The sequence below is a fragment of the Mus pahari genome, chromosome 7 (assembly GCF_900095145.1).
Source record: "Mus pahari chromosome 7, PAHARI_EIJ_v1.1, whole genome shotgun sequence".
NCBI classification, from domain to species: Eukaryota; Metazoa; Chordata; class Mammalia; order Rodentia; family Muridae; genus Mus; species Mus pahari.
This window is the reverse complement of record NC_034596.1, coordinates 31,269,401-31,294,523: the sequence shown is the minus strand read 5'-3', so window position 1 is coordinate 31,294,523 and position 25,123 is coordinate 31,269,401. Positions and strand designations below refer to the sequence as shown.

The following is a 25,123-nucleotide window of genomic DNA, read 5'->3' as shown; positions in this document are numbered from 1 at the left end:
TACATAGCAAACCCTACTTCAGCTTCTTCTCAAATAAAGGATTCATTTACTGAGTCAATTAAGGTGATGGGAGGGATAAGTGGGAAAATCAAGAGCTCAGTCTTCAAGATAAAGCAACAGAGTTTCGTGTGCTCAGAGTTACGTTTATGAAAAGGAAGATCTTGACTCCTGTTAGTTTTTCCACTGCCTTAATTTCTATTGCTAGATAAGATGATTCTATGAGAAATAGAAAATTCTTCACATTCCCAGGCAACCTTACTAGTCATTGTTCCCTGAACTGGCAGGGCCCTCCGTGGCTAACAGCTCTGTGAAGAGCACAGGAGCCTGTGAATGCAGCCTTTAACTGAACTTCATTGCACTTGCTCTTCTGATGAAAAGGTAAGCCATCTCAGGGCCTGGAGAGATGGCTCAGCGTTTAAGAACTGGACTTTAGTTCTTAGCACCCACATGGCAGCCCACAACTGTCTGTAACTCCAGTTCCTAGGAATTTAGAGGCACCTGGCACACATGTGGCACACAGCCATGCATGGAGGCAACATACCCATTGTTATTTTTCGTTTTTAGCTAGGAAAAATAAAAGTTCCTACACACTTCTAAAAAGATTAGGTACTAGACAATAACTTTCAATGCTTAGAATAAAGAGGTTCTGGTTCCATGTTTTAACACTGAGAGCTTTCTCCAATGTGGGTTGTAAGCTAAGCAACTACATGAATACATTCCATTCCCAAGAGTTTCTACCCTGACCTCACAAGACAGTGGGGACTGAGCTGAGAATAAAAGCATACTTAAAGTAAGCAGAATCCTACTGGGGGAATGTGGGGATTTGAATAAGAATGTCCCGCTCCCAAAGGCTCATTTCAATGCTTGGTCTTAGGGAGTGGGACTATTAGGAAGTGTAGGTGAGGTCTCAGTGGAGGAAATGTGTTCACTGTGGGTGCGGGGCACCCAATTCTCCTTCTGCTGCCTTTGAGTCAAGCTGTAGAACTCTCAGCTCCTTCTCCAGCACCATGCCTGCCTGTGTGTTGCCATGCTTCCCACCGTGATGATAATGGACTGAACCTGTGAACTGTAAGCTACCCCAATTAAATGTTGCCAGTCACAGAGTCTCTTCACAGCAATTGAACTCTGACTAAGACAGGAAATTAGGTGTAATTTTTCTCTAGGTGTTCCTTTAAGGTGTTCCATAGGTTTGACCTGAGATAGTTTCTCAAGCTCTTTCCTCATAAATTGATATCATATCACCAAAGGCAACTGGTACTTGCCCACTTCTTCAGTTACACTTGTATTTTTAACTGGTAAGAAATTATTAAGAGCCAAAGTTTAAAATGCAATGGGCTAACATTCAAGGCCACAGAACAAGTTATATTATATGGGCAACACCTACAGCATCAGAGTAGGCTCTGCTACCCGCATCCTGGCTGACCTCTGCCTCACTTCGGCTAATGTAATGATGGGGAAAAAAACAAGTCATCTGCTTCTCAGGAGTTTTTAAAGTTTGAGAAGCCCTGGAAATTTGCTGCCACAGAAGATAATTTGTTGTTATTCAGCTCTGAAGCATAAACTGCTTGCACAAGTTGGTTCTCTCCTTCCACCACGTGGGTCCCCGCCTGAGAGCAAGCACTTTTCTTTACCTCATGTTGCCAGCTTTACTGTCTTATTTCAATTGTCCAAGTTTCCCCTACAACTTATAAAACTTACTTGAAGACATATATTTAAAATATCACCCTCTTCTTTAGGACAAGGTCTCATGTAGCCCAGGCTAGCCCATACTTCCTATGTAACCGAGGGTGCTAGGACTGCAGAGGTATGCCAATGACTGCTACACACATGTCTTTATAGACACGAGAAACAAAACAAAACAAAACAAAAAAACCCACTGAGTCCTAGCACTGCCCCTCCTCATTGGTAAGTGCTGGTGCCATGGGCCCATGTTCCCAAGCCTGTAGTGTTTACTCAGAAGCACGAAAGAGGAGATTATAAAAAATGGGAACCAGTGAAAGGAAAAGATTGGAAGTTCCAGTCAGAACCAACCTGGTCATATGATTCTCATCTCTCCAAATCGATTCTGCAATAATTCTCAACTTCCTGTGTTCCTTAGTCATTGGAGAACACAATGTCTGACGGTTTCACTGCCACAAGGAAGTAGGCAGCTCTTGGAAGTGTCCCTAAAACCAACCTTTCTCCACCCTGGATTGTAACACGCTGTTGTTCTCTCTGGGTTCCTTGACTCCGTATTAAGGAATGACAGCAGAGTGCTGGGCCCTACATCTCGGCCTAGGAAGCCTGAGAAAGAAGCAAGGTACCCTGGTGGCACATTTCTCAGTGGTGTGATGAGACCTGAACATTGCTGAAGGACTACTTTTGTGTATTCTGTCTTTTCCAGCCATAGCACAATGACAGTGTCTTCTGCTAATCTGCTAGAGATAAAATGTTGAAAAAATGTTAAAACTATTCTCTGCTGTAGGCACTTATAAAGGAAAAAAAAAGTATACAGTTTTGTGGAATCCAAAAGAAAATCATCTTTGACTGCTTTCTGGTTATTTGGAAACTGATTAACTGATTATCCCAGAGGTAAGCTCAAAAGAAAAACCATGTCTCCTTTACAGGAAAGTCCTGAATGCAATCCAACCACCGCAATGGCTGGAGTGGTTCACGCCCATCTTCCCTAGCTGGGTTAGTGCAATGTCACTAAAACTGGGTAGGAAATGTGCCCTAAGCGATTCTGAAAATACAAATGATTGAAGCCGTAAGAGCAGGCCCTTTTTATTTGGAAAATGAACTCAAGATGAAACTGAAGAGCTGCATTTGCCCGCGTTCTCAGCTCCTTATTACACATAATGAAATACGAGATCCCAGAAATGGAAGTGTGCTTCAAATGCTCCTGCACTGGCCCCGTGTGTCCTGCCCTTTCTTAAGGACACTGTGAAAATGTATCCCACATGTTGCTATATGCTTGGCCACCACCTTCTCTGCTCTGTGGAGTTTAGGAAACCATTTTCCCTTTAATTTTAGAAGAAATCTCTTCATCCTCCAGCTACTCTCTCCTAAGCAGCCGTAACTTTTTGAGATCTAACAAGAATATATAATTGCTAAATAAAAGAATTTTCATTACTTGTAATCTCGTGCTTAGCATTCTTGCTACCTCTCTACCTAGGATTAAAAAGACAAAAAGTAAAGGATAAATACTTTTAATATTATACCCATGAGACCACTGGTCAGGAATAAAATTTATCATATGCACATAGAATTCACGCAGATAAGCAGGACTTGCTAGGACACTAGAAAGCTTCAGGATTACTTATTAACTAGATGCATCTCCAAACCACCACTGCAACCTGCAGCAGTTTCACACTTGGTACTCACAGCGGCTAGAGGAGCTACTGCTTTCTGACAACCACGTAGTTCCAGCTGCTCCTTATCTGCTATGTAGAGCGTATTAGCCTGGACTCACAGAAGCCTGCCTCTCTGGTTTCTGAGTGTTGGGATTAAAATAATTATGTCCCCTCCTAAGCCTGGCCTGTTATGTCTGTTTATATCTCCCTTTACGTTCAATCGTTTATACATAACACAGTAAAATACCTGAAAATTACCTTGGGATATTTACTGGTATTTTACTTTTACAAGATGAAGCTTTTCTAAAATCACTAAGAATATCCCAAACACCTCAACTGAACCAAATCATGCAGAGATTTTAGAGCCTCTGGTACCACAGCAGAAATGGTAATGATATTGCAAAGGTTGATTTCCACTTTAAAATCCCACTTTAAAATCCCATCTGAAGTAGAATGTGGAGGCACATACCTTTAATTCCAGGACTCAGGAGGCAGAGGCAGACAGATCTCTGAGTTCAAGGCCAGCCTGATCTACAAGGCCAGTTCTAGGACAGCCAGGGTTGCTACACAGAAACTCTGCCTGGAAAAACTAAAATGAAGTAAAGATGAAATTCCATGTGAAAGACCACCTGTTGGTAAATCTTGGATCTTTTAAAATGAAAAATTACTTACAATAGTTTACAAAAAATGGACAAACTAGTATATAAGCAAAATGGGACTCTGAGACATTCAGATTACAGGGTTAAAAAAGTGAAAAGCAAAGAACCAAAACAAAAAACCCCACGAGAGTACTACGCCTAAATCGCTACACTCAAAACCATCGCGGTGTTCAATACTAAACTTGAAAGCAAAAATGTAATCTGTTCTAGTGAGGGTCCTACTAGTCTGACATGTTACCTTTTAAGCGTCTTGGCTAACAAACTTAGCTCAAGATCAGTACAGTTCATTTCACAAGGTGGGTGTGGGGGGAGGTATTTCTTCATCACGCCTCTCTTGGCTAAGGTGCATTTCAAATGGAATTAGTGCAAGAGTCAACTCAATAGGCACCTTAAAGCCATGTGCCATTTTACTCTCCCCACAAGTTCTCCAGGGTTAGAACTCCAGTTCCTTCACCTCTTGGTGTTTTCACTTTCCATTTCACAGAAATCACGTAGTTGATCCTGGAGAGCCAGAGCACACTGGCCTCTGCAACTAGGGGACCAGGCACGTGAATGATCCCTAGGTGCCAGGGAGTTGGAAACACAACCCCACCGAGTGGGACAGCTTTATCAGACGCGGCTCCCGGGGCCGGGTTTATCCTCCGCGCTGGGACCCACTGGTTGGGTGAGGGGCACACCGCCAGGACCTCTCCCCGAGCTCCCCGGGGCAGGACCGTACCTGCCGAGCCAGGGGCTGTTACCTAACCGGCCCGATCGTCCCGTGGTCTCATCCAGTCCTCCCTGTCTCAGAGCCAAGGCCGCCGGCGGCTACGGTAGCTGCAGCGTGCGCCCATCCCGCCGAGCCTCCGGCCGCGCCCCCGCCGCGACGCAGGCCCCGCCTCCGGCCCGCGCCTCCATCCTTCAGCCACCGCGTTGCGGCTCCTCCACCTGCCCCATCCCGCCGCCCCGGCTCCCGCCGCCCGGGGCCCGGAGACCCCCCCCCCCAGCCCCTCATCGCAACTCCACCTTGTACGAGTCGGTGGCCAGCAGGATGTTGAACTCGGCTTCTGCCGCAGCATTCATCTCGGGCCGGAGCGGAGGCGCCGCGCCACGAGCTGCCCGGCGCGGCTGCGAGCAAGGAGAAAAATGGGCTTCGCTGCGCTCCGTTGCTTAAGTCACCGCTCGCTCGCTCGCTCGCTCGCAGGGGGGCGGGAGAGCAGGGAACGGAGCGCGGGGAGGGGCCGGGAGGGCGGGCAGGTCCGTGACGCGGCGGCGGAGGCTAGCGCACTCCCCTGCCCAGCGCGCTCCGGCGGCTTTCCCCGCGGCTCCGCGCCCCGCCCATCCCGGGGACAAGGGGCGGGGCACGGCTGCGCGTGCGCAGCGCAGGGGCGGGGGGGGGGGAGGAGACTGAGGAGGACGTGAGGCACGCGCTCTGCCTCAGCGGCACCCGCCCCGGGCCTAAAGCCGACCGTCACCCCAGCGCGTGACCTGGGCGCCTGCCTCTGAGGGGCGTGGCTTGCTGCAGGGGCGTGGCTTGGCGTTCCCAGCCTCGCCCCTCCTGCCGGCCACCTCTTTGCCCGCCCCAACCCGGACCTTCCTCTTGTCCTACCCAGTCCCTGCTCGTCCTGAGAGTCTTGTTGGAGTCACGCCACCAGCTAAGGCCAAGGAGCCACCCACTGTCGTCTCCCCGTTCCCGCACACGCTGAATTACCTTTGTCTCCCGCTTGGACGACGGATGCAATCTTTGGTCCCCATCCGTCTTGTGGATCCTGATCCTCTAGATTTTCCTTTAAAATCAGAGGAGCTGCTTGAGGTCTGAAGTTGCCCTGGCGCGTGGACTTGCTTTTCTCCCCGCTCTGTCTGTAGCCGAGCTCTTTGATCCTTGGAAGGCTGTTTGACTTTTCCTGGAGAAAAGCCTTTGCGTCTTAGGGGAAGGTTAAATTCAACCCTCTCAGACAATGTAGGGACAAGACCAAATTGAATCTAAGATTGTGGGGAAGTAAAAGGCATACAGCCAAGTCTTATACAGTGGATCTGGATCTGTGTTTTTTTTTTTTTCTTCTTTCAATCGTTAAATCGTGGGGGAAAGAGCTAGTAACCTCCCAAATAAGCAAAGTGACGTCTAATGACGTCATCAATCTTCCATGAGCCTGTCCTCTTGTTCGGTTTTCACACACAGAGTTGCAAATTTTGTTTTGCATAGAACTAAAATTCCCTTTGCATGTTTAATAGCGTTTAAGAATTCTAAGATTTAGGTTTTGTTGTTTTGTTTTTATAGAATACAAGTAGCAGGGGAAAATTGGTATAACTAAACTGGCACAGGCTACATCAAGTTAGTACGTTCTTTTTGCCTTTTACTTCTCAACAGTGTTAGATTCAGTTTGGTCCTGTCCCTTCACTGTCTGAGAGGGTTGAATTTAACCTTCCCCTTAAGACACAAAAGACTGTTGAGATTTTTCTCCAGGACAAGTCAAACAGCTTTCAAAGGATCTGAGAGCTCAGCTACAGCCTCCATTCATCTACAATTGATCACTATTTTAGGCTGTTTTATGCAGAAAAAAAAAATTTAAGATTCTAATTACAAAGTAGTCTTTGTTCACAGTAGCGTTTTCTAAAAACAAAATTTGATCTTGCAATCTTTGAGGTTTTTTTCCATGTATAAAAATGAAAAAGCCCAAAATGTAAAAAATGCTAACATTGTGAGCATACTGACATTGCTAGATAAGTTCAAGAATAGGGTCTGCAGGAATATTACTGGCTTAATCCCATGGCAATCTTTAGAGGAAAAGGTACCTATTGAAGTTCTTAGAGTTCTTAAAAGCCCCTCCCCCGCAACTGACAAGAAGGAAGCAGATAAGCTTTTAAGAGTTGGGGGTCCGAGTAGAGGTAGTTCAATAATTGCAACACATCTCATTCCCTTCTCTTTCTCTTCAGATGAGATGTGTCATGCCACAAGCACAAAGCAACAGGGCCGAGCAACTGTGAACTGAAACTGAGCCAGAATCAACATTTTTCCTCCTTCAGAGTTGATTTTATCAGGTATTGTGTCGAAGGGATGAAAGCTGACTTAACACACAAATCATGTTACCAATAGAAAACTGCATTGCCAAAGGTAGAATTTGTCATGTTCTCGCACAACTATTATCTTTAAACCAGGCTGGTTTTGAATGAATTGGGATTTAGAACTGCGATATGAAATGATTCACCAGATATAAAACCAAGATTTCATTCACAAATAATATCTACTGAAAGATAACTTGAAAGAAGAACGTAGTTAGCACCTTTAGTAGTGCGTCAAAGATCTAACAAACTGTTTCTCATGGATTACCACATCACAAATAATAAATAACCGGATTCACGTAGGTCCTGTCTACTCTTTCAGAGCTCTGGATCACTATCATCTACAGGTCAGTCAGTCAGTCAGTCACCTTATGGGCCACAATAAGAATGGCTGTCCAAGTTCAATTAAAAAAAAATTATATAGGTGGTCATGTCACTACTATCCTTGATATTTGATATTGTAAGTTATTTTATTTTTAATATATTCATGGATAAATCATGATTTTATAAAATTATGAGGAACAATGAGTTATGTAACACATTACAATATTATATGGGGTTCAGTTGTCATCGTTACTTATAAATTTTGCCGATAGTTACTTGTCTAAGATTCTAAAGTCCAAATCAATGGCTGAGAAAATAAACTTGTTAGGATTATTAGAGGATGCCAAGGTCTTTTTAATTTAATACTTTCCTTAGTGAGATATGTTCATCACTTATGCTCTAGCAGATGCCTATTAGTGGTATCTAGAGAGATATTCTTAATTTTAATAATTATTTTAAGGGATATTAGAAAAAATATAACTTGCGCATAGACTATGGTTTTCTTTGGGAGTTTTTACTTAGGATTAATGTTCCCTACCTTATATTTGACATGTCAAGGATATTCTTGAAGAAACTGAACCTGACAGATTACATGTTCTATGCATACTATATGAGAATCTAGAAAAGGTAAAAACATGGTGAAAAAAAAGCAGATTAACCGCTGCACAGGCCGAGGTTAATGGAATTAGATTCACTAGATTCTACACTAAAATTTGTGAATCATAAATTCTATGTCTAAAACTTAACTAAGAACACCTTCCGTTTTGAAATGATTCTGAATTCTGTCTCCTCTTCTCTTGTCCTGGGATTTTATGAATTCATTTTTATGTCTCATTGTTTCCAGCTTAGTTTGCATGATTAGGCAATGAAAACCATTTTGCCCCGAACTTATAAGATATTCTTGAATATTTATAATATCCCAATACCGAAAGAGTGACTATTCCTGCTATTAAATAGAGATCAGGATACAAGAAACTACTCCTAATTCGGTCAACCCAAAAGGAATGTGCCAGTACCTCTCACAGACACCACGCTGTACACTGAAGCACTAAGGGTTTCTCAGGCCGACCTTCTATTCGCTTGAACTCTTTTACATAGCAGCCATAAAGTAGTTGGGGTCTGCAGTGGAGGGAGACAGAATCAGAGGTACTTCATGATCCCAAGCAAGCTCAGCTTGCTTGTAAGATTAACATAAAATTGCATGTAAATATAACCCCTCGCTGCAGGACCAACTTCTGAGGAACGATTAAGGCCTGGATAATGTTCATTTAATCAGTTTCTATGGTCTCTACTTTCCCAGATAAAAGATTTCCCACCAGTGAAACCATAAACTTCAGTGGTCTGGGCTTTGATCACTAAATCCTTGCTTGGTCTCACTCATTCCCCTCTCTGTATTTTGGCTCTGGTTCTCAGGGCCTTTGCCACAGACCCCAATTTGCCCCATCTGACTTGCTATTGATTCTTACCACATGTGTTAGATATTTGGCAATGGGGAAATACCTTAGAGAAATGGTTTTAAAAGAGGAAACATCTATTTGGCTCATAGTTTCAGAGTTTGATCCATATCACTCAGTGTCGTGTCTTTTGGACTTGGAGTAGGGAAGGGAATCATGGCAGAATGAGTGATAGAGGAAAGGTTCTCACTTCATGGAAGTCAAAAATGGGGGTGGTGAGGAGAGGGAGGGGATGGAGACAAGGTATAGTCCCAAGAACATGTCCTGGTTACCTTCTTCTAGCAAGCGTCCAAATCATAACATTTCTCTCATCTCACCAAAAATTACCATCAGCTGACAATCTCTCAACACAAGAGCCAGTGAGGGCACTTCCTGTTCAAACCATAATGTTCTACTTCTGGTCGAAGACTCATCACCATCTGATGTATAAAATGCATTTAGTCCATCTTCAAGAATCCTTAATATCTCAAAACTTCAAGTCCAAGCTCTCTGCAGAGTTCAGAACAAAATTTTAGCTTTCAGGATACAGCGGCACAGAGTAAGCATTCGCGCTCTGCAAAGGAGAAATGGGAACACAAGGCTGAGGGATGGAAACGAAGCAAATCGGAAACACAGCAGGACACCAGTCAAATCCTTCATGTCTGACCATTGGGGCTGCGTGCAGACAGGATGGAAACTCTGAGGCTTGGAGAGCAATTTTCGGAGTGTGGAATAAATTTTACTAAATAGCACAAGATTAAAAACCTTAGCTTTTATCAGTCCATGTTTATAAACATACCTATTTATACAGTTTGACATGTACATTAAATGTAGACTATATCTTTATTGTAAGTCTAATGAAGGCTAAGTTTTGACCACATCTGTACCCAAGGTAACCAAAAGTATAGGCCATGTGTCAGATATTCCTTGGTTCTTCCTATAAGACTGAAGGCCTACAGACTATATAGAACAGATTGTATAGATTGATTACAATTTGTTTGTTTGTTCAGTTGATTGTTAGGTACCTATCTTAGCCTACCTCTGTTATCAGATGTAATTCTCACTTGGGTTTCATACCTAATCTTGCCTTGAAAGTCTCTGAAGACACATTTTGTTTTGTTTCCTTGTAAGTGAACAGGTAAGAGTCCTGAAATCACTCTTTATGTTTGTCAGTGACCTAAGAGGAAACAGTGTCAAACATGTCATAACTATATATGCCACAATTTATCTAACACAATTTAAACCTTTCTAAAAAAAAAACAGCCATTCCAACCATATGCTTTAATTAACTTATGTAAGCACAGTTAATCAAAGCAATTATATTTAAATATTAATAGTATGACATTCTTTATCCTGATTTACAAGAAATTTCACGTGATATATATATGCAAAATAACTCATTGTTCCTCATAATTTCATAAAACGATTTATCCATGAATATAATATTAAAAATAAAATAACTTACAATAGCAAATATCAAGGATAGTAGTGACACGACACGACCATCTATATAATGTTTTTTTTGTTTTTTTTTGTTGTTGTCTTGTTTTTACTAATTGAGCTTGGACAGCCATTCTTATTGTGGCCCACAGGTTTCTTTCTTGGGCTGGCTGTGCTCTGTGCCTGCAACTTTTCATGGAAATGTCCCATGTACCTAGCATCTCTCTATTATGTCTCCAGTTTTACCCTTACAGTTTCACATGTCTTCCTCACAGGACTCCCTGTGGGATCCCAACCAAAGGGGATTGACTGACTTCTCAGGCTTGCCTTGGTGGAAGCCTCTGGACCCTGCGATTGTTGCATTCTGCACACCTATAAAACCAGCATCAAGCAGACACCACCAAGGTCTGCCCCATGCTCTACTGCAGATGGTGTCCTTTGACCACGGTAGCAGCAGCCTCCAAACACCTGGCTAACTATGCAAGGTGTAGGGAATCCAGGGAAAATGACTTCCTAGGTGAGAAGTAAGTAGGGTCCCCAGTGGTGCTCCCCTCTCAAGTGGGATTTTTAAAAATGATTTTACATTTCTATACCCTGGAGCTCAGGTTGAGATGATTCCCCATTCCTGAGATGTCCTCAAGACATAGTCCTAACGCCCCATTGCAGATGTTTGGCTTCTTTATAATTTCACAGTTCCTTTAACAACCACATCTTCCTGTTCAGAGCTTTGAACTGGTTCCTTTCTTGAAAGAGTACATGTTTTTAAATATTTCTGTTCTGCATTAAGCTGCTTATTCTCAGTGTAGATGTTGCTAAAAAGTGTCTAGTTGCAACAACACGAAGAATGTGAATACTGGATTACCATGTAATTTCCACCATTACATTAATTATTGCATCATGCTTAAGCTTAGCTCTATATAAGTCTGATTACAGTATGGACAAAATGTAGAGGAACTCCTTGGCACCATATACCATGAGTGCCTCTAATTCAAATCCTAATAGATTACTTATTTTCATGTGAAGCTTTGTAAGTCTTTACTTTTGTCTCTTTCTAAGACCCTCAGTATTCAGGTCTCTTTAGCTCTGGACAGAGTGGTGCTTAAGCGTTCATTGCATGGTCAGACTTTAAACTTTTCCAAATTCCTTTCCTAAACTAATTCCAATCGATTGTGAGCTGACTTGGCAGTAGAAGTCACAGTGTTCAGCAGCCTTGGAGACCACTGAGTATGGATATTAGGGCTTCATTGAAACTATTTCCTCCTGGTCAAAAGAATGGAGTCTACCTCTGGACCTGGATGGAGACATGACATTCTGAACTGCTCCAAAACCCAAAATTTTACCCATGACAGTCTCTTTTCATAAGAATTAGTCTAACAGGACCTGCCAATCTCCTGGCCAAGAGACCATCCCACCCTACCCCAGAAAGGCTGATCCACCTAAATCCAGGCTAAGAAGATACTGTATGTATCTTCCCTAGAAATGCTGCCCTGTGTGCAGGGGCTGGCAGTCACCTCAAGCAGCTCTGCAAAGTCTGATTTTTATGAGTTAGTCAGAAAAGCTGAACCTTTTTTTCTTCTTTTTCCAAAACATGGGCATGCTCTCTGTGATACCATGGTCCTTCTCGCTCTTTCTGTGAAGCTACCCCTACACTTTCACTATTAGGATGCTTACATAAGGCAGGAATTTCTTTTTCTTTTTTTCGTCTCTGGCCTCCAACTGCTGAGATTTTCAGCTTTCCTGTCCTGTTGGTGGTGGTGTTCCCTCCCCCCTCAAACTCAGTTATGTTGTTTTCAAACTTTACTTTTGATTCTGGGTTTTATAAATGAGACTAAGGATCTACAAAAGGGAGCCCCAGATTCCCTAGTAATATATGGCACCCAATGTGGGACTCCCTAAAGTTTATGATAACAACAGCAATGAATATATAATGTACGCATACTAGTAATTCATTGCTACAGCTATATCATGGAGCAAATGCCTCAAAGAAACCACCTGATGAGAGCACCAACTTGGCTCATTGTTTGAGAGTTTTCAGTTCGTAGTCACTTGCTTCACTCCGTGTTTCTTGGCCTTCATCATGGTTGAAGGGCAAGGTAAAACAAAGCTTATCCCATATGGAAGATAGGAAGCAGAGAGAGGCAGGAGGGATGGACTGGGCACAAGATACAAGATAGTGATTTTTAAAAACCACTGGTAGTGACTTGTCTCCTCTACATAAGCCCCATTTCATAGTTTCCAGGACCTCCCAACATGGTCCCAGCAGCTGTGGATGATACCTTTAACACATAAGCCTATGGGCACATTTATATTCAACACATAACACCACCTACCTTGGACTCAATCTTTTATATTATAGAGATCGCCTCTTTCTGGTTTTTCTCAAAGCCCTCTGATCTTTAGACTTTACTGTAGAGCATTTTAAAGTAGGCAGGCTGTTATATATTAATAGAGAACATCACATAGGCTTGAGCTAGCCATCCAAAGCAGACACATTATATCATCTGGAAATCTGGTATCTGCCCTACCCCTCACCCCAACTTCTTTCCACATTTTGCTCAGCAATTATTAAAACAAACAAACAAAAAAACCAAAACCCTTCTCCTCAAATCCTTACCTCAGACCATCCATCCCCTTCTTTTGGAAGATGATGTAGCAGCCTATAGTTTAAGAAAAACTAAGGCTATCAAATATCTATGAGAGCAGAGGCATACCCTACATACAGATCTGCTCCCAGAGGAAAGTGCAGTACCAGATACATATTAGAGGGTTGGTAAATGTTTACTGAATCAATAAAGATGGCCCCGTGGCACCTGGGACTGTTTACTCAGACCTGACATCCCTTTTTTATTCCTTTGCACACTTAGATACACAGTCCCTCTCCTACGGTCACACTCTGCTCAACCTAGTTATGATCCTTGTGAGCGGCTTTAGCCAAGAAATGTGGCCCATGATGATGTGTGGGAGGAACATTACCAGCTAGAGGGTGATTTTCCATCTCTCCCTTCCTTCTGCCACAGAGGCCGAGGCATTGCAGACAGGGGCTGATGGAAGCCTTCATAGAAGCTACCTTCCACAGATGTCACTGCAGTGGAACTGCTGAATCCCAAAGACCCCGCACACTTTCTTTTTCTCCTAGGCTCAGCAAAAGAGATTTAGTCCCAGGTTAATCTCTCACTCCTTCACTTCACCCTAATTCGCCACCTCTGGTTGCTTCTGGGCTTTCAAATGCCCACCTACTTTAGAGTTCTCTCTCTCTCTCTCCATTCATTTATTTATTTGACAGGGGAGGCTTAAAGACAGGGCTTCTCTATGTAACAGCCCTGGATGTTCTGGAACTTGCTTTGTAAACTAGACTGGTTTTGAACTCATAGAGAAATACTTACCTCTGCCTCAGTTTTTTGGACTGAGAATTATACATCTGAGCCACTCTACCTGAATTAACTAGGTAGCTAATGAGAGAGCTTCTTTCTGTTCAATAGATTTTTATGGCCACCACATGAAAGCATTAATTATGCACTTAAATTTCATACAGTATTTTAGTAGCAGACATGTAAACAATCAATGCAACCAATTTAGCAAAATATTTGTTTTAGCTAGGGTTTCTTTTTTTTTTCTTCCACAATTCTTTTTTTTTTTTTAATTTTTTTTAATTATTATTTTCTTTATTTACATTTCAAATGCTATCCCGAAAGTTCTCTATACCCCCCCCACCCCTGCTCCCCTATCCACCCACTCCCACTACTTGGCCCAGGCNNTCCTTTGTGCTGGGTCATATAAAGTTTGCAAGACCAAGGGGCCTCTCTTCCCAGTGATGGCCGATTAGGCCATTATCTAGGGTTTCTATTGCTGTGAAGAGACACCATGACCATAGCAACTCTTATAAAGGAAAACAGTTAGGGCTGCCTTACAGTTCAGTTTAGTCCATTTGTCTTAGTCAGAGTTCCTATTCCTGCACAAACATCATGACCAAGAAGCAAGTTGGGGAGGAAAGGGTTTATTCATCTTACACCTCCAAACCATTGTTCATCACTAAAGGAAATCAGGACTGGAACTCAAGCAGGTCAGGAAGCAGGAGCTGATGCAGAGGCCATGGAAGAACGTTCCTTACTGGCTTGCCTCCCCTGGCTTGCTCAGCCTGCTTTCTTATAACCCAAGACTACCAGCCTAGAGATGGTCCCACCCACAAGGGCCCCTCCCAACTTGATCACTAATTGAGAAAATGCCCCACAGCTGGATCTCATGGAGGCATTTCCCCAACTGAAGTTCCTTTCTCTGTGATAACTCTACCCTGTGTCAAGTTTACACACAAAATCAGCCAGTACAGTCTATTATCCTCATGTCCACAAGCATGGTGACATGCAGGCATGATAACATGCAGACAGACACGGTATTGAAGAGGTAGCTAAGAGTTCTTCATCTTGATCAGCAGGCAGCAAGATATGACAGTGGGACACTAGGCCTTGCTTGAGATTCTAGACCTCAAAGTCTGCCCCCAGTGACACACCTCCTCAACAAAGCCACACCCACTCTATCAAGGCCACACCTCCTAAGAGTGCCACTCCTTATGGGCCTGTTTTTATTCAAATCACTACACTTCATTCCCTGATCTCCATAGGCTTGTAGCTGTATGAAAATACAAAGTGAATTTAGTCCATCTTAAAAAATTCTCATAGTCTATAAGTCTTGAACTTTGTTTAAAAGTCCAAAGTTCAAAGTCTCTTCTGAGACTCATGCAGTCCCTTAACTGTAATCCTCTGTAGAATCAAAATGAAAAAGGCAGATCACATAATTCCAACAAGCAATGGCATAGGATATATATAATACCATTCCGAAAGGGAGCATAGTAAGAAAATACTGGACCAAAACAAGACACAAAACTAGTTGGGAAAACTCCGAATTCTGCATCTCCTTGTCTGATGTCAAAATGCTCTTCAAGTCTCCAACTCCCTTCAGCTTTGTTGACTGCAACACACTTGGTTCTCAGGGTCTGGTTCCACTTCCTGTTAGCACCTCTCCCTGGCAGATATTCCACGGCTTTGACATCATCAACAACTTGGCGTCTCCTAGGTGATCCAGGCTTCACCTTACAGCTTCACACAGTGGCCCTTCTGGGCCTCCATGCAAGGCCAACCCTGTCATCCCTGCTTGGTGGCTTGCTTTAGGAATGGTGAAAGATTTTATAAACCCCTTTTTTTCCTATCCTTGACTCTGAAGCCAGAACCACGTGGCAGAAGCTACCACACTTTGCTGCTTGTTGGAGCTGGAATATCACCCTCTCATTCAATTTCATTTTCACCAGCTTTCTGGTTTTGATGGTTTCAATGCCTAAGCTTGACTGTCCTGGAACTCAATCTGTAGACCCAATCCAACTAAGCCAAAACTCTTCAATTTAGGGTAAGGCAGAATTTTTGGACAAGGGCAAAAACAAAACAAAACAAAACAACAAAAACCAGCCACATTCTCCCCAATATATCACAAGAACAGTCTCTGGGCCACATTCTAACATTCTCCTCTGAAACATCTTGAGCCGGGCACCCACAGTTCACATCACCCTTTGCACCATTCATTGTCTTCCATGCTCCTACAAGGATGGTCCATTTAGTCCCACTTAAAGCACTCAACTGCGTTTCTAATCCTAAGTCACCAAATCCACAATCCTTAAAACAAAAGCATGGTCAGGCCTATCACAACAAGACCACAGTCCAGGGTACCGACTTCTGTGTTAGTTAGGGTTGTATTGCTAACCGTGGCCATGGCAACTCTTCTAAAGTAAAACTTTTAACTGAGGCTAGTTAACGGTTCAGAGATTTAGTTCATTATCATCATGGTGAGACACATGGTAGCAGCATGTAGACAGTCATGGTGCTGGAGAAGGAGCTGAGAGTTCTACATCTGGATCTTCAGGCAGCAGAAGTGAATGCCACACTAGGCATAGCTTAAGCTTCTGAGACCTCAAAGTCTGCCTCAGACACAGCTTCTCTAAGAAAGGCACACTCACTCCAGCGAGGCCATAGATCTTCATAGTGCCACTCCCAAAGCTTCTACATCGTCTCTAAACAGTGCTGCCAACTGGAAACATTTATCTAAGTCTTTGGGGTCATTTCTCAGGCAAACCACTACACGAGTCCTAAAAGTTGCCTCTCAACTGTGCACCAATGAGGTATGTACAGAGTAAAATGTGGGCATTAAGAAACAAGCATGGACTCCCCTAGCAGTGGGCAAAGAGACACCTTGCTATTGGTGTTCTTACATCAGTCGGGGCAGAGGAGATGGAAGTCCTTTGTTCATCCTAGCCTGATGCCTGGCTTGGTGGCCAAAGCTGTGGCCTAGGACATGTAAAAATCAAATCAAATCAAATCAAATCAAATCAATTCAAATCAAATCAAATCCAGACAGTGTGCAGTGTCAAAAGGAGTAAGACAGAGACCTACATTCCTCCAAGTCATTCGGTGCAGGCCTGGAAAGATGCTCACAGACCCGCCTTCTGTCCCACAGCACAGGTGGATCATAGACACACCCTCTACCACCAAATAGTGTAGCAGCAAAGGAGGAGGAAGACAGAGACCTTCAGAGTGTCACAGACCTGCCCTCTTGCATCTGGCACTGGTGGGATATAAGACGGTGGATGTCACCTAGGGGCTGGCTGTTCCACCATGTGGCAATCCTGCAGTAGGAGCCAACACAATGTGCAAGTATGTGGTGGTCAGATGGGAACGAAAGAATAGGGGAGGAGCTTGAGTCTTATGAAAAGATATGGAACTGGAGACTCAAGGGTAGAGAGGAGTAGCCTGTAGTGAGTGGCTAGCCCTGCCATTTGGGGCCATGGTGAGGTCCCAGCCTGAGCTGCCAATAAGGGCCTTGTCTTGGTTCATGGCTATGTAGTGGCAAAGGTCAGTGTCGATGTCTGTGGCTCATATTACTTCTAGAGACCATGGGGGTGTCCTTGGTCAGGGCAGCCGCTGGGGACCCTGTGACTGTCCGGGGGCTGTGCAGAACTGGCCCCACCCCTCACTGGCTGTGGCCCTCCGGAGAGCTGGCTTCACCTCTCTGTGGCAGCGCGAGGAGAGCAGACCCTGCACCTCGCCTGGACTAGGGTTCTAGAGTGAGCCAGCCCTGAGGGTGATAGTGATGGTGAGCTGGCCTCACCACAACTCTGCTATAAGATGGTGTGGATGTAAGAGTTGCTTCCCCTCCCTGCTTCGCCACCTTCGGCAGCAGTCTGGAGAGCAGGCCCTGGGGTCATGAGAAGGGGTGAGCTGGCTCTGCCCCTTGCTAGATCACCTGCGCAGCTACCACCCACACCCAGATCCAGAGCTCTGAATTGGCCAGTCCTGCTGATCCAAAGCTGCAGAATTTCTATGACACGGGGCAACAACAGGATTACTAGGAGGAGTCCTGGTGAGAATCCAGTATTGATGGCATCACAGAAGCCAGAAACCTCAAACCAACCCAATGACTCATTGGAATGAACATTTGCAAGTGAAGATGTGTGGACAGAGGGCTGTACGGAGGGACACACTGTGGCATACTACAGCTTCCACAGTGAGATGTTTTTCTATGCTTTTTTTTTGTTTTTTTTTATTTGTTTGTATGTTTTATGGTTTTTGGAGGGGGAGGTTGAGTGGAGGGTGGATATATGGGGATGGGACATGAGAGGGACTGGGGTGGATGAAGGGAAACACACAAAGAATCAATAAAAAGCTTTTTAAAAATCCTAAGAGAAAACAAAAACAAAATGAGCAAGAGTTCAGTGTTCATTGAGGTCCGTGTAGGGAATGATGTGGCTTGGACCAAGGGAGTGTGATTGGGAAGAATGAAAGGGGATCCGAGGTATTTGAAAGCAGAGGAAACAGGACACGTTGAGAACGGAGATGTGCGTGGTGGAGGAATGGGAGATTTGTGAAGGGATATCTGCGAGGAGGCAATGATTCTCAGGCTCTGGCTTTAAATATTGCGTGGCTCCCTTAAGAGAGTTACGGACAATATAATTAGAGAGGCTAGTCAGAAGTTCAGTTTGTGCAGTGTGAGCTTGAGGTTCCTACTAGATGGTTGTGAGAACACCTCTTGCCTTAGAGAGTTTGAGATGGTTTTCTGGGTTTGTTTTGTCATTCTCCGCCTGATGTCTAAATGGGTACCCAAACTTCGAAGTGTCTATATTAATATTCAGGAATAAATCTGCACTCCGTTCTTCAGTCTCACTTCTGAAATGTCATGGTCATTTGTTTCTTTGGTAGCATTTGTAACTCAGTTTCTCCAGCTCCCTTCTGCCTGGTGCTGACAATAATTCCTCCCCATGTTTCTGAAATCATAGGATATGCTGGGATAAGTCTATACAAACCAAGCTTTGGGGGATAGGCCAGGGGGCTTCTTCAGATGAATGACTTCTGGAGAAATCTATCATATGCAACTTTCTTCCTTTGCTATTGTCCATTGATTGGGGGAATTATACACAGAGATGTATAATTTGTTTTTTAGAAAACAAATACTAAATATTCATTTAAATCGGGTATTTATTATTGGTGTTTTCTATGTTATAAATAGGGTTAGGATGTACATTAGTTGGTAGGGTGCTTGCCTAACATGCATAAAACCCTGAGTATGAGCCCAGCACTACACAGATGCATAGTGGTGCTTGTCCGTAATCCCAGGACTTGGGAGGAAGCTGTAGGAGGATCAGGAGTTCAAAACCACTGTCTCCACTGTTATGAAGAGACACCATCACCATGACAACTTTTATAAAGGAAAACATTTAATTGGGGCTGACTTACATTTCAGAGGCTTAGGCCCTTATTGTCGCGGTGGGAAGTATGGTGGCACGCAGGCCAACATGGCGCTAAAAGGTAGCTGAAAGTTCTATATCTCGATCCACAAACAGCAGGAAAAGACCGAGCCACTAGGCTTTGCTTGAGCTTCTAAAACCTCAAAGCCTACCCCCAAAGTGACAAACTTCTTCCAACAAGGCCATGCCTCCTTTCATAAGGCCAAACCTCCTAATAGTGCTTTTCCCTATGGGCCAAGCATTCAAACACATGAGTCTATGAGGGCCATTCCTATTCAATCCACTACAGCTGTCTTTGGCTACTTATGGAGTTCTCCAGATTTGCCTGGGATACATGCAGCACTGCCAAATAAATAAGTAAATGAAGAAAGAAAGAAAGAAAGAAAGAAAGAAAGAAAGAAAGAAAGAAAGAAAGAAAGAAAGAAAGAAAGAAAGAAAGAAGAAGAAATGAAAAAAGAGGAAGAGAAGGAGGGGAGAAGGAGGCGGAAGAGGTGGAAGAAGAGGAGGAAAAGAAAGAGGAGGAAAAAACCCAATAAATAATATATTTGGAAAATGAAGATAAAAAAACAACAACAACAAAAATCCCACCATATTTTTTCTTACATGAAGAGGGTTCAATAATAATGCACCTCGTGACATTAGATCCAATCCTCAGCATGCCAGGTTCAGAAATGATTCCACCAGGCCCCTCAAGGTTGATCCGGATTGAGAATCTCTAAACAGGCAGCCAACCGATTTAGTCTCTCTGACAGAAAATATCTTAGTATGAAAAGAAATCAGATTTGACAGTGAGATCCTGGTATCTGCACAGCAGGTTTCCTCTACAACCAGGCTGTCCATCACAGATTTGCTTGGCAGGTACAGATTAAGATGTACCACGTGAGATGTCCTAAAAAGATAGGTTTGTTAAGTCAAATCTGAGAACTAGGTTTTCTGTACTTCGAGGAACTTCTGTCAAGCTTAGCCCCACTGGTCTTCTAGAATCAAAGAAACCTGCTTCTGCACAAACCAGAGAAACACTGGTGGATCCCAGAGACTCCACTTCCACGTGTCACACAGTTGCAAAGCAACTGGACAGGAGGTTTTGTTCTAAGGAACAATTGAGCCCTATCTTCTCAACACAAGTGTTGGCCAATTTCCTACTGAACCAACAAGTTTGTTAACCATCTCTTCAATATTTTATGCTATGATCATATTGCTTTCTGTTTTCTCTCAGAAGATAAGCTAGTATCNGACAACAAGAGCCCTGTGCCAACAACATTCAAGTTTCAAGAATGGCTTTAAAGCTGTGTGCTGGGACCATTAAANCTGTATAGAATCTGCAGCTTCTTTTTTTCCCCCACAAAGAAATGGTTTAAACTGATTAGAAAGGAAGCCATACTTAAAGGAGGGGCCTACAGTGAACTCCCACTAGACTGCATGTCTTAAAGGTTGACGGCTTCAACATTTCCAATATATGGATGGAGCCTCTACTATGAAGGACAAANCATATCCACATCAGCACCACTCTACTTCCTGTCACATGGATTGTCCAATACACTTCTTGTTTCCTCAAAGCCAGCCAAGGCTATTTCTATCAAAATGCATTACCATGAATGTAATATAAGGAAATAAACATGTACATTGTCATATATTTTTCACAACTATTTAGTTATCTTTGTGTGCACATACGCTCATGTACTTGGAGGCCAGACAACAAGTTGAGAGAGTGGATGTCTCCTTCCACCCTGTGGGGTCTGAGGACTGAACTCAGGTCATCAGGCATGGCAGCAAGGACCTTTACCTGCTGGGCTGTCTTGATGATCCCTTGTTCTAATGGTCAGAAGCAAACTCAGGTTCACCTTTACTAAGGCTACAGAGCACACAAGGCACTTTGTTTTTCTTTCAGTTCCTGGAATAAGCTATGTTCCTATCTGACTCAGGCCGCTGACACAAATGATTCTTCTCTACATGCTCCTATCTTCACCTTTACTTAGTTACATTCTGCTCTTCCATTGGATTCAATTCAATACTTTTTCAGGGAAGCAGCCTCGGGACTATCAGCTCAAGTTTAAGCCACCTTTAGATGTTAAAGTAACTTCTAGTATCTTTTATTCACACCACCACTATGGCCGACTATTCAACAGATGATGGACTTTCATTTCTTTCTGGATGATCCCCGCTGTGGCACAGCCTCTCCGCCACAGCCTTAGCACTGACTGTAGCACTCAGCACAGAGCAAATGCTGAATAAATAATAAGTCAGTGATGGTTTGACTGTTGAGGAGACCTGCAGAAATAAAGAGTGCTATCAATTCTATGCCTCAGGCATAGCAACAGGACTCAGAGAAAGAAAAAATATTAATAAGAATAAAATTATTAATGACATATGCATGAATGTTTTAGGAACTAGACCAAAAGGTATTTGGGAGTTCTATGCTGGGTCCTCTGTGTTGTCAGATTTAGTCCCCAAAACATAAATTCCCAGGAACACACAGGAGGTAAAATTTCTAATAAGAGATACTACAGGGAAACTGGAGTGAGGGAGGTGGGGGGATGGAGTAAAAGAACAATAGTCTGTTAGTACAAAGAAATGTAGTCCTTTAAATTAAATTGTTAGGTCTCAGTATCGCAGAGCTACTTGCTTCCCTTCTTAAAATACTTAGAAAAAAATGTATGAAAATATTGAACCATAACAGGAAAAAATGAGTTTGAGCAGACAGAGAAAGGTGGAAAATCATGTCTTGTAACACCATCAAGAAAACTACCTTAGACATACAAATGATTTCAGAGACAGTGTAAGTTTGGTACTAGAGGTCTATGTCTATTAAAGGTCACATGGTGAATCTATAGCCGAGGATGACCCTGAACTTCTGATCCTCTAGCTTCTGTCTCAGTTATGCACCATGCTGGAAGAGTTTCAAAGACTCCTTCCTATTCAGATGAAGCAGAGATCTTGACTGAGGTATGTGTTTTTGTGGCATTTGAGTGTCTTAAAGGATGCAATTTACAACCAGATTGAAAGCTAGAGTCAAGTTGAAACCATGTAAGAAAACATGTGATGACTAACTTGTTTCCCTTGAAGAGTTTCCTGTAGTAAGTGAAGTAGATGTCTAAGGGGGACCATTGTTCAGGGCCACAAAGGGGCAGAGTGATAAATTCAAGATCACACACATTTGGGTGTCAAACATGGCTCATCTGCTTTTTTAAGACTCTTGTTTGTAATCTCTCAGAAAGGAGAATGTAGTCTCCATATCAGCAGTGTCAGTTTTGTCATTTATGCTGAAATTATTGACTATCTGCCAGAAAAGCACAGAACAGCTCCCCACGGGCAGGGGTCTCCTCTTCCTTCTCACCTCTCATCTGTTTTCTCTGTATTCATGCCAGATCTCCAGCTTCAGATGAGGTTGCTGGAAAGCCCTAGATCCTATAGAATGAATGAGTGCTCCAAATGTCTTCTTTCCTTCAGCAACTTGCCTGAGTAATGAGAATTGACCCAATTTCTTAAGGTACACATTAAAAAATTTACTCCGCAAAACTGAAAAATCTAAAAAAAAAAAAAAAACACACAAAAAAACCCATATGGTTGTTTTAATAGATACCACTTGCCAAAGTTAAATCAATTTAAATAAACCTATAACCCCTAATGAAATAAAAGAAATCATTAAAAAGTCTTCCAACTAGAAAAATCCCAGGGCAAGATTGTCTTATCATAGAATTCTATCAGACTTTCAAAGAAGAGCTAATACCAATACTCTCCAAATTATTCCACTAGTAGAAACAAAAAGGACATTGCTTAATTCATTTTATGAAGACACAGCCACCATGATACCAAAAGTACATAAAGACTCAACAAAGAAAGAGAATTATGGATCAATTTCCTTTATAAACATAGATGCAAAAAATAATAAAATACTTGCAAACAGAATCTAAGAACACATTTAAAAGATTATCTACCATGATCAAATAGGCTTCACCCAAGAGATACAGGGGTGGTTCAACATACAAAAATGTATTCTACCACATAAATAAACTAAAGAAAAGAAAACATGGTCATCTCATGAAAAAAAGAAGCCTTTGACACAATCCAACACTCCTTAATCATAAGAGTATTGAAGAGATCAGAGACACAAGGGACATACCTAAACATATTAAAGGCAACTTACAGCAAGCCTATAGCCACCATCAAATTAAATGGAGAGAAACTCAAAGCAATCCCACTAAAATCAGAGACAAGGCTACCAACTCTTTCCATATCTCTTTAACATAGTACTTGAAGTTTTAGTTAGAGCAATAGGTCAACTGAAGGAGATCAAGGGGATATAGTTTGGAAGGTAAGAAGTCAAAGTATTGCTATTTGTAGCTGATATGACTGATCCTAGAAATTCTACTATGAACCTCCTTCAGGAAAGTGTCTGGATACAAGATTAACAAAACGAAAGAGTCAGCCCTCCTGTATACAAATGACAAACTGACTGGGGAAAAATCAGGGAAGCAACACCCTTCACAATAGCCTCAAATAATATAAAACACCTTGTGACAACTCTAACCAAGCAAATAAAAGACTTGTATGCTAAAACTTCAAGTCTTTTAAGAAAGTATCCGGGCATGGTGGCACACGCCTTTAATCCCAGCACTAGGGAGGCAGAGGCAGGTGAATTTCTGAGTTTGAGGCCAGCCTGGTCTACAGAGTGAGTTCCAGAACAGCCAGGGCTACGCAAAGAAACCCTGTCTCGAAAAAACCAAAAAACCAAAAATAAATAAAAAAAATAAAGAAAGAAATTGAAGGAAGATTAGAACATGAAAAGACTTCCCACGCTCTTGAATCAGTAGGATTAATATAAAAAATGTCCATCCTATAAGAAGCAATCTACAGATTCAATGTAATCCCTATCAAAATTTCAACACAATTCTTTACAGACCTTGAAAGGACAATTCTCAACTTCTATGAGAAAACAAAAAGCCTAGGAAAGCTAAAAAAAAAAAAAAATCTTGACCAGCAACAAAACCTGCCCGAGGAACCACCATCCCCACTCTCAAGTTGTCCTATAGAGCTACAGTAATTAAAAACCCCATGGTCTTGGCATAAAAACAGACACACATTGATTGATGAATTGAGTGAAATTGAAGACCCAGACATAAACTCACAAACCTATGGACACCTGATTTTGAAAGAGAACTCAGAAATACATACTGGTAAAAATAAAGCGTCTTCAACAAATGATACTGGTCCAACTGGATGTCTGCGTCTATAAGAACGCGAATAGATCCTTACTTATCACCCTGCATGAACTCAATTCCAAGTGGATCAAAGACCTCAACATATAACTAGACACAAAACATATAACTAGACACATTGAACCTGATAGAAGAGAAACTAGGGGAGCAGTCTTGAATGTACTGGTAAAGGATTCAACTTTCTGAACAGAACACATGTAGTACAGACACAAAGACCAACAATTAATAAATGGGACCTCTTCAAACTGAAAAACTTCTGAAAGGCAAAAGACACTGTCCATTGGATAAGCTGGTAGCCTATGGAATGGGAAAGTATTTTTATTAACTACATATCTTATAGAGGACTAGTGTCTAAAATATATAAAGAACTCAAGAAACTAGACAGTTAAAAAATAATTCAATTAAAAATGGAGTATATATAAATATATAAAGAACTCAAGAAACTAGACAGTTAAAAAATAATTCAATTAAAAATGGAGTATATATCTAAGGAGAATTCTCAATAGAGGAATCACAAATGGGTGAGAAACACTTAAAGAAATATTCAACATCCTTAGCCATCAGGGAAATGTGCAACTTTAAGTTTTTCAAAATCTTACTCTTAATGATTATTATTAAATGCCTTTTTTATTGGATATTTTCTTTATTTACATTTCAAATGTTATCCCCTTTCCTGGTTACCCTCCCTCCCAGAAACACCCTATCACATCCTCCCTCCCCCTGCTTCTATGAGGGTGCTCCTCCACCCACCCACCCACTCCTACCTCCCCGCCCTCCATTCCCTTACACTGGGGTATCTATGGAGCCTTCATAGGACCAAGGACCTCTCCTTCCATTGATGCATTACAAAGCCATTCTCTGCTACATATGCAGCTGGAGCCATGTGTACTCCTTTGTTGAT

The 25,123-nt window shown here is 42.5% G+C and overlaps 1 protein-coding gene across 1 annotated transcript in view; it reads right to left on the bottom strand.

The window, feature by feature from the left end:
• The window catches only part of Nampt (nicotinamide phosphoribosyltransferase), a 41,610-nt gene extending 28,680 nt beyond the window's left edge, over positions 1-12,930 (bottom strand). The window contains exons 1-4 of the mRNA XM_021201732.2: positions 12,842-12,930; positions 9,081-9,361; positions 5,682-5,757; positions 4,997-5,098 (exon numbers count right to left, since the gene is read on the bottom strand). Coding sequence (XP_021057391.1) covers positions 4,997-5,053 — 57 coding nt within the window. The 5' untranslated portion in view covers positions 5,054-5,098; positions 5,682-5,757; positions 9,081-9,361; positions 12,842-12,930. The remainder of the gene's footprint in view (positions 1-4,996; positions 5,099-5,681; positions 5,758-9,080; positions 9,362-12,841) is intronic.
• Positions 12,931-25,123: the final 12,193 nt, after the last annotated feature.